This window comes from Rhinolophus sinicus, chromosome 12, assembly GCF_057876585.1.
Source record: "Rhinolophus sinicus isolate RSI-liver-muscle chromosome 12, RSI-T2T, whole genome shotgun sequence".
In the NCBI taxonomy this organism is placed as follows: Eukaryota; Metazoa; Chordata; class Mammalia; order Chiroptera; family Rhinolophidae; genus Rhinolophus; species Rhinolophus sinicus.
Genome location: NC_142512.1, coordinates 37,677,342 through 37,695,211, shown reverse-complemented (window position 1 = coordinate 37,695,211; position 17,870 = coordinate 37,677,342). Strand labels below are relative to the sequence as shown.

Below are 17,870 nucleotides of genomic sequence, written 5' to 3'. Positions count from 1 at the left end.
GCGCGGGCCCCGCGCGGCAGGGAGCCGGTGGGCGCCGGGCACGTTGCCAGGCCGGGCCGCATGGCGGGGGGCCGGCCGCCCCTCGCCACGTGGTGGTGGTCGCGACGGGGTCCCGGGCGACTTCCCAGCTGGAGAAACCCGGAGCAGCCGGGGACGAGGAGGAGGCGGCGGCGGAGGAGGAGCGGGGCGGGAGGGAGGGAGGGGGGCTGGGGGGAGGGATGGGGGGTGGGGAGAGACCCGGCGGCGGCGACAGGGCGAGAGCAGAGCGCGGTGCCAGGGGGGTGGGGGCACCGGTGCCCGTCTGGGGAGGGAGCAGGCGGAGGGGGTAAGCTGCGCTTACAAGCAGGAACCCGCGGCAGCTGTGAGTCCCCGGTGGGGCTGGGCGGGGGAGGGAAGCGGCGCCCCGGGCCGGGGGTTGCGGCGGGGGGATGAGGAGGTGGCGGGAGGTTGGCCAGCAGTTGGCCCAGGATGGCGGGGAGGGGAAGGATCCGGCGTCGGCCGCCCTCATACCTCCCCTTTCGCCCTGCTCCGCCGCTCCTCAGGCCGCACCGCCTCCCGAGCCCCTACCCCGGCCCGGGGATGGCGGACTCCAGGCCCGGCCAGCAGCGGGGGAGGGGGCTGCATGGTCTCGGTCCCCGAGAGGGGAGGGGCGACAATTTCTGTCGGCGGAGCTGAAGGGGTTTAAAGGGCGGCTCTTAAAGGGGCCGCAGAAGGGTCCGGGGCCCGAGGAGGCACCCCCACCCCCATCCGCCTTTCGTGGCTCTCACTCTGGGCCACTGGACGGAGGGGAAAATGCAGAGGAGGAAACAGTTGTCGGGGCGGCCCAGGGGACAGAGTCCCCGCTAGTGGGGTTGGGTCCGAGGTGACAGGCAGGGGGTCTGGGGTGTGTGTGGTGAACGCTGGCCAGCGTAGTTGGGGGTAGGGGACCGACCTGGGGAGGAAGGGGTTAAAGGTGGGGCCAGCCCTACAAACGCGCACACACTCCTTACTCAGACCGGGTCACACGCGTTTTCCTGGCACTTAATGAGGGGGGCGGTATGGGGGCCCGGACTTGCGTCCACTTCACTCCAGGCTCTGCTGCCTGGCTTTGGGAGGTCGCGGACCCCACTGTCTCAACTCACAGCTCAAGAGACCCCTCTCCTACGCGCTCACGGGCCCTGGCGCGCGCACATACACCTTGGACATTCCCATAGTGCCTCACGTGACAGCCGGCCCCGAACGTGCCCACCCTTCACACACGCTTACGCACGCGTGCACACACGCGCACACACAAACACACGGCCACTTCCCAACTCCATCTCGACCCCCACCCGAAGCCCTGAGAAGGCACTCATTGACTGTGACACACCTACACTCATTCACAGACACACACACTCCCCCACACATTCCAACTACAGACACATTCATAAACAGGGCTAGGAGAAGTACACATGCACCCCTTTGCCTAGCCTACTGTTTCAGGAGCCCTGAGTCATTCCTGCCCCCTCCCAGAGCTCCCCATTTCCCTGTGCGCAAGCCCACAGGCAGGCTTGAGAATTCTTGGATGGTCCTCTTCACCTGGGCCCTGGTCCTCTCCCAGTTCCCCCTTCCCCTCTGTGTACCCTGTGACACTCAGCGAGGACTTCCTGTGGGTCCCAGATCAGGGGTGAGGAGGGCCTGGAGGGTTGCCACAGCCCGGGTGTGAGTGGGGGAGGCATTTCCTTTAACTGAACTCTGGGATCCTGCAGGAGGAAGCCGGGAAGTTGGGCGGGGGCCCAGCAGAGGAAGTGCTGACAGTGGTGGGGCTGACCATCCTAGAAACACTGGGCCTTCCTCAGGGAGGAGCCAGGGGTGCCAGAGGCCTGGGATGAGGAGCTTGGCAGAGAGGTATTTGGGGAAGTGAGACCTGGGGTGGAGAAGGGGCTAAGGAGTGAGTCAAGGCAGGCTGGGCTCCATGCGTGGAAGGCAGCTCTCTTCTGTCCACTCTCTGGGTTCTGGAAGGAGCCCTTCCCTGCCCTTCTCTGCTGCTAGCCTGGTTTACTTGTCCCTACTTGTCACTCCAAGTCTTCACCTGGTCCCAGTTCCTTCCCCCCAAAGGCTGCAGAGAAGAGGAGATGGGGCTTGGTAGTCTGGGAGGGGGTTGTGGGAAATGGGGCAGGACCAGGCTGTCTCAGCAGGTCACAGGGCTCCTCAGCCTAGGATGAGTGGTATCAGGGACAAGCTTCAGGCTGCCCTCTACACCGTCGCTCCTGTTCTCCCAGGAGGCCCAGAGGGCCCGCAGCCTGAGCCCTTACCATGGAGTCCATGTTTGAGGACGACATCAGCATCCTGACCCAGGAGGCCTTGGGGCCCAGTGAGGTGTGGCTTGATGCCCCTGGAGACCCCTCGCTGGGGGGAGACATGTGCTCCGCTTCCCACTTTGCCCTCATCACAGCTTATGGAGACATAAAGGAGCGGCTAGGGGGCCTCGAGAGGGAGAATGCCACCCTCCGCCACCGTCTGAAAGTCTACGAGATCAAGGTCAGAACCTGGAGATGATGGGGTTCTGGCTGTATGTATGGGGGGGGGTGTGCTGCTGGGTGGTAGGAATGGGGATCCAGCAGAGATTATAGAGATCCAAAAGAGGGGTCAGGGTACAGACTGTTAGAACTTGAGGGTCTCCCATGAGGGATATGGCCACTCTGGATGGGAACTCCAGAGAGGCCTACGCCTATCAGGAAGGGATCAGGAGGGATCCTCTTTGGAGAGGTGGGATCCTGGATCTAAAAAAGATCTGGTTAGTGGGTGACACCTACAGGCCCATGGAATTGGGATGTACAGATCCCACTGGAGGGTGGAGGGAGAGGCAAGGACTCCAAGGCAGGTGGTGGGATGGGGGCACAGTGAAGCTGAAGCCTGGGCAGGGAGCTGGGCACCAGCTCTCCTGAGGGCCTACCCTGCCCACAGTACCCGCTGATCAATGACTTTGGAGAGGAGCATGGCTTCTCTCTGTATGAAATCAAGGATGGCTCCCTGTTGGAGGTGGAGAAGGTCAGCCTGCAGCAACGGCTCAACCAGTTCCAGCATGAGGTGAGCCCCTTGCAGGCCTCTGGCCTTCCCTGAATTCCTTGCTCCAATCAATTTCTGGTATCTCCCCTGCCCCCCAGCCTCTGGCCTTTTGTCCCCTTGATCAGAGATGACTATAGTCCTCCCTAGACCTGGCTGCAGCTCCTCCCGCCCCTCCACTGGGTGCTGGGAGTGGGGGTGGGAAGCACAGGGAGCTGCTCAGCCCCCAAGTCAAGGGTGGGCCTGACTGTGGCATGCACCCCACCCCTTCTTCAGTTGCAGAAGAATAAGGAGCAGGAAGAACAGCTCGGGGAGATGATCCAGGCTTATGAGAAACTCTGTGTGGAAAAGAGCGACCTGGAGACAGAGCTGGGGGAGATGGTGAGGCCCGGAGAGCCAGGGTGGAGGGTATGACCCTGGTTGTATGATTGTGTGCCACCCCGTGTGTGTGTGTGTGTGTGTGTGTGTGTGTGTGTGTGTTTGTGTGTGGTGTCACCAAGATGTGTTCGTGTGTGTCTGTGAGTGACTGTTTGGCCCTGTGAGTGGGGCTGTATGTGTCATACAGATGGTAAGTGACTGTACATCCTGGCCATGCAGTGACCATGCAGTGACAGGTGATTATATGAGTGACCCTATAGAACATTGTGTCTCTATGTGTATGTTTGGCTCTCCTGCTGGATTGACCCCATGCCTGTGGCAGTGTGCCTGGAATGCTGTGTAGGTGAGGGCAGCAGTGACCAGAGTGTCTGTGGATGCTGGGATGGGTCTTGGCAGCATGTGTGTGATTCTGGATTGGGGTGGGCAGGCATCTGAATCAGGAGACATGGTCTCTGCCGACTCCTAAGCTATGACCTGGGTCCCTTAGCATCAGTCCCGCTTCTGAAAAATGGGGCAAGTAATAATAATCTTGTTGAGCTGTTGTGGGCATTCATGAAAAAATGCTTTGTTTTAATAATCGTAAACACTTACACGGCACTTGTTATGTGCCAGGTACCATTCTTATCTCTTTAGATAGAGTTACTCATTGTCATCCTCCTAACAAGCCTAAGCAGTAGGTGTGGTTACCCCCGTGTTAGAGATGAGGCAGATGAGGCCAAAGTGGTTGTCCGTATGCAGATGGAAGCTACTATGCTCCTGGTGGGGGCGGGGGGCTGAGTGTTCTTATACGTGTCACTGTGTTAGTCACAGGGACAAGGCATTAACTCTGACCTTGCATGGGGCAATAACTGGCAACATCTGCATTGCGGTTGCTGGGAGAGGAGACCTCACACTCATGGCCACTTGGAGGGTAGAGTTGGGATGCATTTCCGGGGGCCTCTGCTCAGTTTGGGGGTGATGACTATCCAGATATGGCAAAGGCCTGGATTTGGGGGGGGCCGAGCAGAGGGGCACCCTGGCCCTGTGCAGACACTCACCCCTTTGTTTCCCCCTATAGAGGGCCCTGGTAGAGACCCACCTGCGGCAGATCTGTGGTTTGGAACAGCAGCTGCGGCAGCAACAGGGCCTCCGGGATGCAGCCTTCTCCAGTCTGAGCCCCCCACCTGCCCCTGCCCCTCCCTGCGCTGATCTGGACCTGCACTACCTGGCTCTGAGAGGGGGATCTAGCATGAGTCATGGTAAAATCTCAGCAATCCCTGATTTCCCTGCCTCAAACTCCCCAAGCCAAACCCCTATTTCAGCACCATTGGACACCTGCAGCTTCTTAGATAATGCCTTAAATTTTCCCCATAATCACCCATCCGTCCTTACCACCTGTTCCCTCCCCTCATTCACTATTACCTCAATTTATGCCACTGACATCTATCTGCCTCATCCCTGGTTACCCCCAATGTAATTCCTGTAGCTGCCAGCAGAGGGCACCCCCACCTCGAGTCCCCCTGCCTGTCTTAGGTTTTGATTGGGAGAGGCCCCTGAAAATGCTTGGAGACCTGAGTCTGGGCAAGGAAGCCCTTCAAGAAGTCATCTTATTTTTTCCCTGGCCTCTAGGAAGATTTGAAAACGCAGCTCAGCCCCTGTTTCCTCACTGCCCTCACCCTGGGGTATCTGTCCTCTAGTTGTTTCTCTTTGATCCCTCATGCTGCAGTCCTCACCTCTTTCACTTTGTGCTGATCTGGGAGTCAGTGGAGGGTGCCCAGCAGCTGGACCCGCAGCCTGACACTGTCCTCTCCCCTGCCAGCAGGCTGGCCAGGCCCTGCGCCGAGTGTGAGTGAGCTGGAACGGAGGCGCCTGGAAGAGGCTCTGGAGGCTGCCCAGGGAGAGGCCCGGGGGGCTCAGCTTCGGGAGGAGCAACTCCAGGCTGAGTGCGAGCGGCTACAAGGGGAGCTGAAGCAGCTGCAGGAGACCCGGGCCCAGGTAAACGGCAGTGGGGCACCAACCCCGGGCCTCGACTCTGGCACCTCCACAGCTCCACAGAGGTCTGGGGACAGCTGGAAACAGCCTTTTGGAGGTTCAGGACTTCCTCACTGGGTACAGACCAGCCCTGGGAATGGTAGAGAAGGGAAGTCAAGGCAAGGTGAGGTTGGCATCTGACTTCCCAATTTCCCCCTTTAGGATCTGGCCTCCAACCAGTCGGAGCGGGACATGGCGTGGGTGAAAAGAGTTGGGGATGATCAGTAAGTCATGTCTGTAATCCTCTCCCTCTTAACCTCTATACCCCAGGAGTGACAATTCCCAGGTCCCCCCTTTGGTTGACTTCTCCCCCTTGGCGTTGTTTGAGGGACCTCTCTTCCAAGCCATCAGAGTTGGGTTGCTTGTATGACTCTGCATCCTTCACAGGAAGGAGTTGAGGTTCTCGGGTGCTCACGTTCTGACAGGTTCCCTTTGCTTTCCTCTGGCACCCAAGCCTGTATCTTCTCAAGGTGTCAGGGGTTGAGAGAGGCTTCCTCGGTGGCTTTGCCGCTATGTGCTGTATCCCCAGGTAAGTTTTTGGGCCTCTCTGGGGCTGCATTTTCTGTCCCATTAACAAGGCTCAGCCATTGGGTTAACCCTCCCCTCCCCCACACGGAGGAAGGAGATGGTCTCTTTCAGGATTTGTGGTGCCTCGTCTCCTATCTCAGGAGAGAGAAAGCAGAGACTTAGAGTTGATGGGGCTTTCTTCAGGGGAATCAGAACATACTCTGCTGGGGTGTCCCTTTGGAATTTTGCCAGGAAAGAGGGGCAGCAGAAAGTAGGGAGGGAGCTATGCCAGTACGGAGCCTAATGGGGGCTTCTGGGGCAGCACTGGGCAGCAGGGAGAGGGTGAGTGGTGCCCTCGCAGCAGTGAGCATGGCGCCTTTCACATCCGCACCCAACTCATCCTCTCCCATTTTCTGAGAAATAGAACGAAAACCTCCTTCCGCCTAAGCCCTCTCCCCTGAGGTGAGGTATGTGGCACAGACTCCCTACTTTCATTGGAGGGGAAGACCAAGGCCCAGAGAGGGGCAGGAACTCACCCTCTGTCACACAGCATACTAAACTATAAGACCCCAGGGGTCCTCCCCCCAGCAGGCTTCCTCCACCTTCCTCCCAGCTTCTGGCCAGTTGGGGATACAACTCACCTCCCTCAACACCCTGGGGTGAGGGCCTGGGTGGAGCTGTGATAGCTGGGGGGGTGACAACCCACTTTGTGGAACTACTGGGTGGGACCCCTTCGCTAGGCTGCTGCAGGGTGTTCAGAGCCTCTGTAGAGAGGGTCCACCCTAGCTTGCGGCTGGGGCTCAGTGACAGTCCTCACCCGTGTGCCCGGACATGGAACATGAACACACACACACACACACACACACACACACACATTTAGAATCTTAGCTTGCCCCAAAAGTCACACAGGGCCCTTTTTGGGTCACCGAGTCCAACCCCTCTTAGAAGTCTAGCAGTGAAGACTCCCCCAGCAGCTGGACTTTTGTGGCAGGGTGGATATCTGAACAGCCAGGCTTCGAATCCAGGGATGCTGGGGTGCTGAGCGGCTTTGCTTTACTGACTTTAGCTCTCTGGCCCCATGTTTCCCTCACGGGCTCAGAGGTCAGTCATTGCTGAGAGATGTGAGAAGAAGGTGATGAGGGTGGGGGCAGAGGAGGGATGATAGATCCCACAGGGCCAAGGCTGTGACTGAGTGAGTGACTGAAAGAGAATCCCTCCCATAAGGTGCTTTTGGAGATCCGATCCTCCATGCTGCTATTCTGGCCAGAAGACCCCCTTTCTGTCTCCACCCCAAGGCACCTGTCCCACCCAGTCCCTTTGGCCCGAGGGAGCTGGACTCTGCTCAGGGGCTGGCTTGAGCCCGTCTTACCTCCCTTTCCTCCTGGCTCCTCCCTTCATCCCCGTGTTTCCGTTTCTGCCTCAGGGCCTCCTTGACCTCTCCCTGGGGCCAGCCAGGCCCTGCCTGCCCAGCTTCACACTTCCTTTCAGGCCCAGCATCTCTGGACAGTCTCAGCTTGGCAAGAGTTAATTCTCAGAGGAAGTCCTTACTCCCCCGGTAGTTTTATTTTCTTATAAACTCAGCTCCTTTTGGTAATAGGTCGGTTCCCGAGTGCTGAGTATTCCCGCCCCTGTCCTCCCACCTGAGGAGACCTCAGTCACCTGCTGTCAGCTCACTTTGCCCCACCAGCTCCTCTTCTTCCTTCTACTTCTGCCTGACCCTCCAGGCTAATGGGAATTTTATGTATGGGTTTATGCAAGAGAGGAATGCAGGGGCTGGATTGTCCAGGTAAGGTAGCAAAAGCTGAAGAGAGGGCGATGGAAATTCCTGAGTCCAACCTACTCCTATGGGAATCTCCTGTGTCCCTGAAAGGTTCTCACCCATTCCTGGTTTGGACACCTCCAAGGCAGCCAGTTTTATTGTTGGAATCCTGGCTGTTAAGATACGCTTCACCCCCCATACTGCTCCTGCCTCTATTAATTCTCCTCCTGGGTCCTACCTATGCCGAGGGGCAGGCCTGAGAGGCAGCCTCAGCTGCAAGGTGTCCCCATCCCTCCCGTCCCAGCCCTTGGCCCACAAGCTCTGGTCATCAATATTCCTCCGAAAATAGACACCCAGACTTGTCCAGGTCTAACCTCTGGGCAAGATTTCCCTGCCATTTGGTTAGCCTAGCACCTGGTGGCCAGTCCCCGGAGGGACAAATGGCCCTAGAAGAAGAGCTGCTGGGGGTCACTCAGGAGCCAAAGGCAGGTAGGAGTGGAGACCACTCTGCTTCTGAAGATGCACTGGGAGATAAAGACCCCAGAGGGTCCCAGCTGAGGTGGGAGGTGCAGAACCCGTGGCCTGTCCCCTCTGGGCCCACCTCAGAGTCATAGGTCTTTCTGAGGGCGTGGCCAGTGCTGAGTGGAGGGGGGCTCTTTCACTGGGCTGAGGGCTCCTAATGGGCAGGGGCTCAGTGAAGGGAATGAGGGCCCAGTGAGGGAGGGGGCTCACCTGTGAGAGATCCACATGAGAAGACATGGAGCTTAGTATGAGTGATGAGGGGGAAAACTATAGGTCTTTCTTTTTCCCCAACGTGGGGGGCTCAGTGTTGCAGCCTGAACCCTTTCCGCCCACCCCCCATACCCCTCTCTCCGCCCACAAGCCTCTGCGTGGGCTGCGGTTAGTGGTGGGGGAGAAGTGTGAACTCGGAGAGAGAAGATGGAAACTCTGCACAGAGGTCAAGGGCAGTGTGGGGTGGGTCAGGACGGAAGTCGGAGACCCCCATGTACCCTGAGCTTAGCCTCATGCCCCAGAAGCAGCGGGCCCAGGGCCTCCCCCTTCATGCTTCTCACCCTCCCTACTTCCTTTATTTCAAGTCTCCTTCAGCCAGGGCACCCTGTGGCCCTCACAGGAATTAACCCCTGAGTACTTGCAGCCTTGGGGGCTCCCCGCAGGTGGGGAGGGGCTCTGAAGTTGGGGCCCACCACTCCCACCTCATTGTGGTCTGAGGGATTGGTGGGCTTTGAATCTGTCTCTGGTCCTTTCCCTGCCAGGGAGGCAGAGAGCAGCTCTTACCCGTGCTTTCTCCCTAGATGGGAAACTCTGCATCCTCCCCTCTTGTCTTCAACCAAAGTCATTGAACCAGTGTCTCCAGAAAGTGTCAAAACAGTTTCTCCTTCCCCACCCATTGCCTAGGCACTCCCTTGATTCTCTATCCATGCCAGACACTAACGCTAGGCACTTTACCTATAAAATCTCATTTAATTCTCACAATAAACGTGGTGAAGGTATTGTCCCCTTTTATAGCTGAGCAAACTGAGGTACAAAGAAGTTAAGTAATCAGAGAAGTGCAGATACCAAGCAGGTCCTGAGCAAGCGGGGCAAGAGTACCTCTGTGGTGTTTTTCTTGTTCAGGTTCTTCTTCAGGTAGGAGGCCCTTAAAACAGGGGCGACTAGATGATTTGTTGACCAAACCTCATCACTTTTGAAAGTGAAAGGGGGTACTATTACTAATTATGCTGGGGTGACTAGCGTGAGTCAGGACAATCCTGGGCACCCTGGGATGTGTGTTCCCTCACATAAATGAGGACTCTGGGTCCCGGCCTCTCTTGAGCTGCTCAGTTTGGCTGCATAGGGGATATCTAGACACAGTGCACATATGGCTGTTCTGGAAGCCTGGCGAGGCTGCCATGAAGAACCAGGCTCTGTGGATCACAAGTCATAGCTGGTCGGGGAGCGTGAAAGGGCTCAAGACGCCTGAAAGGAAGTGGTGGAGCATTGGGCTGTTGCAAAGCGACTTCCTCCTCTCCCCGGCCCGCAACCTCAAGACCGCTCCACGGCCTGGTGCCTGTGGTCCCCTCCCCAAGGGTCGGGCTGGAAGACTGATGCTGGGCGTGCCTGTGGGTGGTGGAAAGTTTGGTCCCTAAATTTACCCACAGTGTGAGGTGGCTGGGGGCAGCTGAGGGCAGCTATGGGCAAAGATGGAAAGACTAGACATGCTGGATTTCTGTTTTCCTCCTGATTTTGAGACAGTTGCTGATTTTGACACATGGCTGGCTCTGATCCTGACCCCAGTCCTAAGCCTAACACTGATCCCACCCCAGACTCGAACCCTATCCTCATCCGAACCTGAACTCCATCCACAATCCTGACCAACACTGAGCTATTAATCCCAGCCCTAATCTGACCTTAACCCCAGCCTCAATCCTGACCTCAAGCCTATCCCTAGTTCTAACTCACACGCCAACTCTGGCCTAAATTCCAACCCCGCTGCATCCTCACTGTGGCTCCAGGGGGGCACAGAGCACCCAGTGAACTTCCCTGGGACAGACTCTCCACTTGGAAGCCCATGTGTCTACCAGCTGGTTTGGGGCAGAAAGAGGCCTTTTATAGAGGACTCTGACCTTTCTCATCTCGGTAGCTTTATCAACAATAGTGAAGATTATTATTTCCAGATGAATTTTTGAGATCCCTGAATTACTCGTGGAAAGAATGAATGAACGGATAAGTCAATGGAGGGTGGAAAGATTTGCAGTGGAGAACGCCTTCCTGCCAGCTCTGCCATTTGTACTCTGGCTCCTCTGAAGGTACCAGCCAGCTCAGCAGGCTGAGGTGCCAAGAGCATGTTTGAATCCCTGCTCTGTGTCACCACTGTTCTGTGACCTTGAGCCAGCCTCTCACTAGCTCTGATCTTCCATTTCCACATATGTCTGGCACCTTCCTCTCCCCTCCCAGGGCAGGTGTGGTGATGCTCAGGGTTCCCAGGTCACTCTGGAGGTGCCTAGCCTCTTCCTCCTCCTCATCTTTTCCTTCTGCTGCCTTCCTATTTCTCCTTTCCCCCTCTTTCCTGATGCTTTTGGAAGGCAGGACATATATATAGCTGAGTGGTCAGTAGCCTGGACTTTAGAGTCCAGAAGACCAGAGCTCCTATTCCAGCAACTCCACTACTACTAGGCTTTATGTCTTTTGTCAAGTGACTTAACCTCTGGAAGCCTCAGTTTTCTCATCTGTAAAATGGAAATAATAGTAGCAATACTGTAAGGTTGTTGTGAAGATGAAATGAAGCTTTTATTAATAGCACAATGCCTGGCCTCTGATAAGTGCTTATACACTTATCACAAAAGGATATCTGTGATCCTTTTCTCCCTGGTTCCCTCCCAGGTTCTGAAAGACACAGACAGAACCGTCCCCCATAGCTTAAGCAATAAAGAAGCACCGAAATGCAGCTATCTGCTACCGTTCACCTGACCCATTCTTCCTGAACAGTCGCAGGGGTGGAAAATAGCACTCAGGTGTGGGCCATGAAGCCAGGAAATGGAATGTGCATTCAGGTGCACGTGTGCGACTCTTAGTTGTGTTGTGAAGTTGAGATTTTTTTCCACTGAATTGGCAGTGTTTTCTAATGTGAGTCATTCAGGTCGTTAGCGTATTTTGCAGCCCGGGCCTGTGCATCTTGAGGTAGGGAGAGTCGCCTGATGAAGTGGGAGGTCCCAAAGGGCCATGGGGCATCCAGAGGCCAGGTCCCACCACCTTGTTCAGTCTCAGAGGCTCTGTGCTGCCAGAGGCTCTATCAGGACAGTCCCTGCTTGCCCCAGGCACCCAGTCAGAGCTGTGAGAGAGACCGGACATTCTTGACCAGGGGTTCCTTCCTTCCGTGTCCTGCTGCCCTTCCATGTTTTGCTGAGAGGAGGGTGCCAGGAGCTCGGCAACTGAAACTAGGCTAGCTCCTGATAAGGGGAGGAAGGCAAGCAGGGGAGAGATAGGGACCTGGGAACTGAGTGTGGCAGGTGAGATCTGCGAGGTGAGGTGTGAAGGCAATGACCTGTATCTGTCACCTGAGATACAGCAGTGACTGCAGATAGGGAGAGAAAACGTGGCTGCTTGGTCAGAGGAGGACGCTCCATTATTAGTGCCCTGGCCAGAACCCCTCTCACCTTCACCACTGGGGGGGTTAGCATGATACTCCAAAAGCCCCCAGTCTGATGGGGGAGACACCCTCAGATTGCCCAGGTTTGAAGTGGGGAGCCTTCCATTGGGGAGTCCCCAATTTAATGTGGGATACACAGACTGGACCTCCCTGGCTGATGGGGGAGGTGGCATTTCTTCCCATGAGATGAGAGTGGGGGGACAAAGGACACATTTAGCAAATGCAAGGGCTGAGATGTAATGGGATTGAGGGCTGCGGCACCTGGGCAAGGGTTCCCAAAAGGATTCCTTCCTCTTTGCTCCTGTCCGTCCCTGTCCACCATCAGATAGGTAGTGAGCACTCTCCCCCTTTAAGAAATAGGCATGTCCACCAGAATCCCAGCCTGTTTGCAATAATTTGGCTTTGGCTCAAATGGGTTAAAAATAGTTTTGCTGTGGGAGGGGCCATTGTCTCTCCCACCACCCAGCTCTGCCCCAGGATTAGTAAGAGAGAGCCAGCCAGTGAGTGGAGAGTGAGAGCGAGGGAGCTCAGTCACTATCTACCCTCTGCACCTCGGCTTTTCCTGCCCTCTGAAGCTCTAACCTCATGACTTCCCCTCCTCTCCTCTGGGGTCAGACACACTCACACTCACTCACTCACTCACACTGTTCCCTCACATTCACACTGGCCTCACACCTACCTTCACTCCCTCCTATCCACGTATGTCCTCTCTCACAAGTCTATTACCATGGGATGGGGCCGGGCCCTCAGGGTCTAGAGAACCCTGCACCCCATTCCTGCCCAGGGCCCCTACAGCCCCTAGGGCTAAAGGGCCTCCGCTGTGAAGAGATCCATCTGGAGTGGCTGAGCCTCTGCCTGCCACTTCCCTCCAGCTCCCATTTCCACCAAGTTCCAGAGTCCCTTCTGGACTCGGATCCAAGAAAACCAAAACTTCCATCTCCCAGGCTCTGTCCAAGCCCAGGACCAAGATAACGGCAGTGCCCCAGGGCCACCGTGGAGCACCTGTGAGGTCAGGAAGGGCTCTCTGGAGGTGTGTAGGCCAGGCTGAGAGAGAGGGGGAGGGCAACGCTGAGAGTGATAACCTTCAGAGGTTCTGGGTCAAAGTGACCCAATGAGGAAGGAAAAGAAAGTGGGTGAAATCTTTGCCAAGCTCAGAATCTGTTCCAGCTCCATCACAGTAGGTGCCCAGGAGGTCTGAGCGGGAAGTAGAGGGAGAAAGGGAAGAAGAAAGAAAAAAGGACCAAGAGGCTCAATTCATTATTCACTTACTGAACATCTACTGGGTCCAGGCTCTGGACAAGGTGCTAGCAATAGAAATACAGTGATATAATCCTCACCTTTGAGGAGCTTCCAGTGAAATTCCAGAACAGGGCAACCTTTGATAAGTGTTCAATGTGAGTGGCGCCCCCTGGAGGTGTGTGGTCCACAGCAGCTATTCACAGAGATCTCTGCATAAAGGATTCCCTGGAGCTCCTGGGAAATGCAAGGTTGAAAGGAGCTCAGAGGCAGCTTTGAGGAGGAAGCAAGGACAGTGGATCTGGAACTGCGCAGACTTGGGTTCAAGTTTATCAGCCGGCACCTTTGGCAAGGCAGAAGGCCAAGTCTTCATTTACAGAATGGGACTTTTCATAGGCTGTGCAACAGAGGTCCCCAACCTTTCAAAGGTGAGGGTTCTTCACGGACCCCCTGCCCCCAACACATGGATTATGTTTCCACTTTTAGTACATGCTCTTTGAGAAAATTCACACTGACAAAAGCTACTATAAATTCAGTGCAGCTTTTTGATGAATCTGTATTATTCGTCACCACAGCTTCTGCACAGATTAGACACATTCACACATATCTACGTGAGATGTGTTTAGGCCACACGCAGTGCTCTGGGACACATGGATTCAGGGACCCTGGGAATCACTGAGTTCCCCAGCCCACAGCCTGGGAACCTCTGCCCAAGCCCCAGGTACCTTTCACTGGGAGGAGTGAGAGGCTTCCTGGAAGAGGTGGCATTTAAGGTGGACCTTAAAGCCCAAGAGGATTTCTGCAGTGGGGCTAGGAGGGCCATGGAGGGGAGGAGATGCCTGGGCAGAGCCAGTTCTTGCTCCACAGCTGTTACAGTAAACCCACTTCCTTTCTCCTCTTTCCCACTCCCTGCCCTCTGACCCCAGTGTGGCAGGCTGGGTCAAGCTGTGACCTGGGGGTCTTGGATGTCCTTCAGGGTGAATTTGGCGCTGGCTTACACAGAGCTGACGGAGGAGCTAGGCCGGCTGCGGGAGCTGAGTTCTCTGCAGGGTAGAATTTTGAGGACTCTGCTGCAGGAGCAGGCCCGGAGTAGTGGTGAGATGGGGCAGGGCAGGGGAGGGGAGGCTGGACCCCGCGGTGGGGGGACCTTTGGCTGCCATCCTGCATCCTGGGGCTACCCTCGGCTTCCTTGCCCGGTGCCTAGTCCTTTTTTCACTCACGCTAGGAGGAGAGTGGGTGGGCTTTGGTCGCAGGCAAACACCTGACTCCCCAGTTCTGACGTCTCTTCCCACCACTGTCTCCTGCCTGACCTGGTCCTACTTCTCTTCCAGGCCAGAGGCACTCACCGCTGTCACAGCGCCACTCCCCGGCCCCCCAGTGCCCCTCACCATCTCCGCCTGCCCGAGCAGCGCCTTCGTGCCCCCCGTGCCAGTCCCCCGTCCCCCAGCGCCGCTCCCCCGGACCCCCTTGCCCCTCGCCCCAGCAGCGCCGCTCGCCGGCGTCGCCCTCCTGCCCGTCGCCCGGTCCTCAGCGCCGCTCGCCGGTGCCGCCGTCTTGCCAGTCCCCCAGCCCGCAGCGCCGCTCCCCGGGGCCCCCAGCCTGTCCGGCCCCGCAGCCCCGGCCGCCGCCGCCCCCGCCACCGCCGGAGAGGACGCTGGCGGAGCGCGCCTACGCCAAGCCGCCCAGCCACCACGCGAAGGCTGGCTTCCAGGGCCGGCGCAGCTACTCCGAGCTGGCCGAGGGCGCGGGCTACGCGGGCGCCTCCCCGCCCTGGCTGCAGGCCGAGGCGGCCACGCTGCCCAAGCCGCGGGCCTATGGCGCCGCCGAGCTCTATGGCCCCGGCAGGCCGCTCAGCCCGCGGCGCGCCTTCGAGGGCATCCGCCTGCGCTTCGAGAAGCAGCCGTCGGAGGAGGAGGAGTGGGCCGTGCCCTCCAGCCCACCCAGCCCCGAAGCGGGTACCATCCGCTGCGCCTCGTTCTGTGCCAGCTTCCCCATCCCCGACTCCCCCACAGCCACCGCCTATGCCCACGCCGAGCACGCGCAGTCCTGGCCCTCAATCAACGTGAGTGGGACGCCCGCGTGGGTAACAGCTGATAAGCTCGGCTCTCTTCCTTTGACCCCTCCCCCTGCTTCCCTGCTGCGTGGGTAGCCTAGCTCCTTCACCTCCCCCTCTCATGCCCTTTTGTTGGCCGGAATCGGGGCCTGCACCAGGAAAACTTGTTCAGGGCTGTGGTGAAGGGCATGGTCTTCAGTGACAGTCCTGGCTTTGATTCCAGACGCCACCATTGAGCAACTGTGGGAACTGGGACAAGTTACTTATCCTCTCTGATCCTGAGTTTTCTCATCTGCATAATCAGGACAATGGTTACATTATCGAATTCCTTAAGTGGGAGGGTATGAGCCTATAGCCCTCTGCACAGGGCCGAGTGGGGTGCTCAGTAGTGAGCATCTGTTATTCTGAACGGTGGTGATGAAGGCCATGCTAACCCCGCAGGTCGTGGGCAACCCAAGGACAGGCCTGCTCATCCATTCCCTCCATCAGGCCTCAGAGCCCCTGCTCTTTTCAGTCTGTCTTAGAAAACAACCCTATTTCAGGGCTCTATCATTTCACTGAAATAATGAGTTTCCTGAATGTCAGATCTAACCCTTGTCACCTGGAAGGACCAAAATATATTCCAAAGCCAGACAGAAAATTATTTTGGGGATGTACATTGTTTGGGATTATCCACTGCTTTGAGTTATCTGGCAGCAGTGTCTTAGTCACTCTGGGGGCATGTTTGGGTCTTGGCTTCCCTCATTACTGTACACGTCCAGGCAGGCTGAGCATATATACCTCCTCATACACACCTCCTGGGGACCCTATGCCCTGGGTCAGGGAGTGAATGCTGAGCTGACCCAGGTGGAAGTTGGGCAGGGAGCCGGGAGGAAGGAAGAGGTGCTGAACAAAGGGTGCTGCAGCCCTCCCTGCCCTGGGTCCCAGGGAAAGGGGAGGCTGAGATGTGGGGACCATAAGTGACTTCTCTCTGTCCTCACAGCTGCTGATGGAGACAGTGGGCTCTGATATCCGAAGCTGCCCCCTCTGCCAGCTGGGTTTTCCTGTCGGGTACCCGGATGACGCCCTCATCAAACACATTGACTCCCACCTGGAGAACAGCAAGATCTAGGGTGCCTCCCCCACCCAATGGCTGTTTCTCTGCCCTCTCTCATCACTCCCAAACACTCTGAATGCTGCATGAATCTCGTGGGGGGGCCCCTGCCCCTCGCGACCCCCAGATACCTCCACTAGCTACCGAGTCAACGTGTGTGCCATCTTCCCTCGTCCAGGCACCACTCAGCCCTGGCTCTTCCCAGGAGGTCAGTTGAGGCTCTCCCCAGCTCCCTGGCTTCTGCTAGGAGGTGGGGATCTAGGCTGGGACTAGGAGGGGCATACCCCACCCAGCCTCTCCCTCTGCCTTTCTGTTCTCAAACAGGGTTGGATCCAAGAAGGTGTCTAGTGCTTGGGCCTGGAGGAGGGGGAGAGTATCAGAGGACTCCAGGAGCTCCCCCAGCCTCTCCCCAGACACCCATCTTTCTCAGGCTGTGCTCTGCCCAGGGAACGCCTCCTTGGGGGATCCCAGAGCCTGCCCGGCACACTGATGGCCAGCTCAGGGCTTGTGGCATGGGCCCCCATCGGGGGAAGGAGGCATCTTGTTTCTTGCCATCCCTGGCAGGCTAGCCCTGTTCTCCCTGCTGCCCACCCTGGGGAATAAGGAGGGTGGGAGAAGAGAGGGAGGACCCTTGAGGACCGGAAGGATCCAACCTAAAGAGGATGCCCTATGGGCCCGGGGGCCCTGCACCATGACCCTCAGGTCTCAGGTCAGGGGACTATCTGTGCCAACCTTCAAGGCCCATGCCCTCCCCCTGGAGCCCCTGACACTGAGGCACAGATTGTTAAGGCAGATCCTCCCATCCCCCCTTGCTCCACTTGAGCCCCTGACACCACAGGTGCCCTGGAACCCGTGTGTGACTCTGCCTCTGTGAGCTGAGTGGGTGTCATCAGCCCTGCCTCCCAGGCCAGAACCTGAGGATGGGCCCAGGGTGCTGTGGAGATCAACTTTAAAAGAGCTAACCCCCTTCCCACACCCCAGCGACCCACATTCCCTCTGTGAAATCTACCTCAGAGTTGTACCCTCAGAAGGACGGGTAAGCAGGAGGCCAGGGGGTCCTCGGGGCTGAGGTGGGGAGCTTCCTACAGCAAGAGCCTACCACCCACGATGAATCCAACCTCCCCCCCCCACTGCCAGCCTCTGCTGGGTGGCAGTGGACGCTATTGTCAGTGCATGTACCATTTTGATCCAACTCTTCCAGGCCCCCCCACCTCCTCACGCTCCTCCCCTCTTCCTCAGTGCAGGGGAGTGAAGGGGTGTGTCAGGCAGGGAAGGGGCCAAGGACTCCAGAGACACATGGCATTCTACCTTGAGTGTTCCCTCGGGGAGGGGAAATGGGGAAGGGGGACTGGAGAAGGGAGGTGGGGGCCCCTGAGCTCTCTGAACAAGTTGGAAGTTCAAATAAAACGTACCTGTTCCATCTGTGCTCGGTCTGTGCCCTCCATGGCTAGGGTGGGGAGAGAACCCTTGGTAGCAGGAGGTCTTGGAAACTGTCTCAAGGATACACCACCATGGGCAAGCAGGGGACACATGAGGGCACCCAGGTTCGAAGGTGATCCTGGAAATGTGGATATGCAAGTGGCCGCAGATGATTTGTGATGTGGAGCTTGTTTAGGACAGAGAGGGAGCAGCAGAGGGTGTCTTCATGACAAAGCATCCACCC

At 57.3% G+C, this 17,870-nt stretch overlaps 1 protein-coding gene across 7 annotated transcripts; it reads left to right on the top strand.

Moving 5' to 3' along the window:
* Positions 1 to 210: 210 nt before the first annotated feature.
* TBKBP1 (TBK1 binding protein 1) lies at positions 211 to 17,632 on the top strand. Of its 7 annotated transcripts, none has more exons than XR_012492058.2 (12): positions 211 to 361; positions 2,241 to 2,499; positions 2,926 to 3,048; positions 3,301 to 3,405; positions 4,460 to 4,640; positions 5,201 to 5,376; positions 5,575 to 5,636; positions 5,867 to 5,941; positions 14,038 to 14,156; positions 14,393 to 15,123; positions 16,097 to 16,415; positions 16,532 to 17,632. XR_012492058.2 is itself a non-coding variant. In XM_074319641.2 (12 exons), exons 3-12 carry the CDS (start codon positions 2,275 to 2,277, stop codon positions 16,223 to 16,225), a joined length of 1,926 nt encoding a protein of 641 aa, XP_074175742.1. In that variant the 5' UTR covers positions 229 to 361; positions 1,728 to 1,866; positions 2,241 to 2,274; the 3' UTR covers positions 16,226 to 17,632. The 7 variants fall into 7 exon arrangements, 6 of the variants coding, with proteins under 6 accessions (XP_074175743.1, XP_074175740.1, XP_074175745.1 ...); XM_074319641.2 differs by adding an exon at positions 1,728 to 1,866 and having other exon boundaries at positions 229 to 361; positions 16,097 to 17,632; XM_074319642.2 differs by having other exon boundaries at positions 5,204 to 5,376; positions 16,097 to 17,632.
* The last annotated feature ends 238 nt before the right edge of the window (positions 17,633 to 17,870 follow it).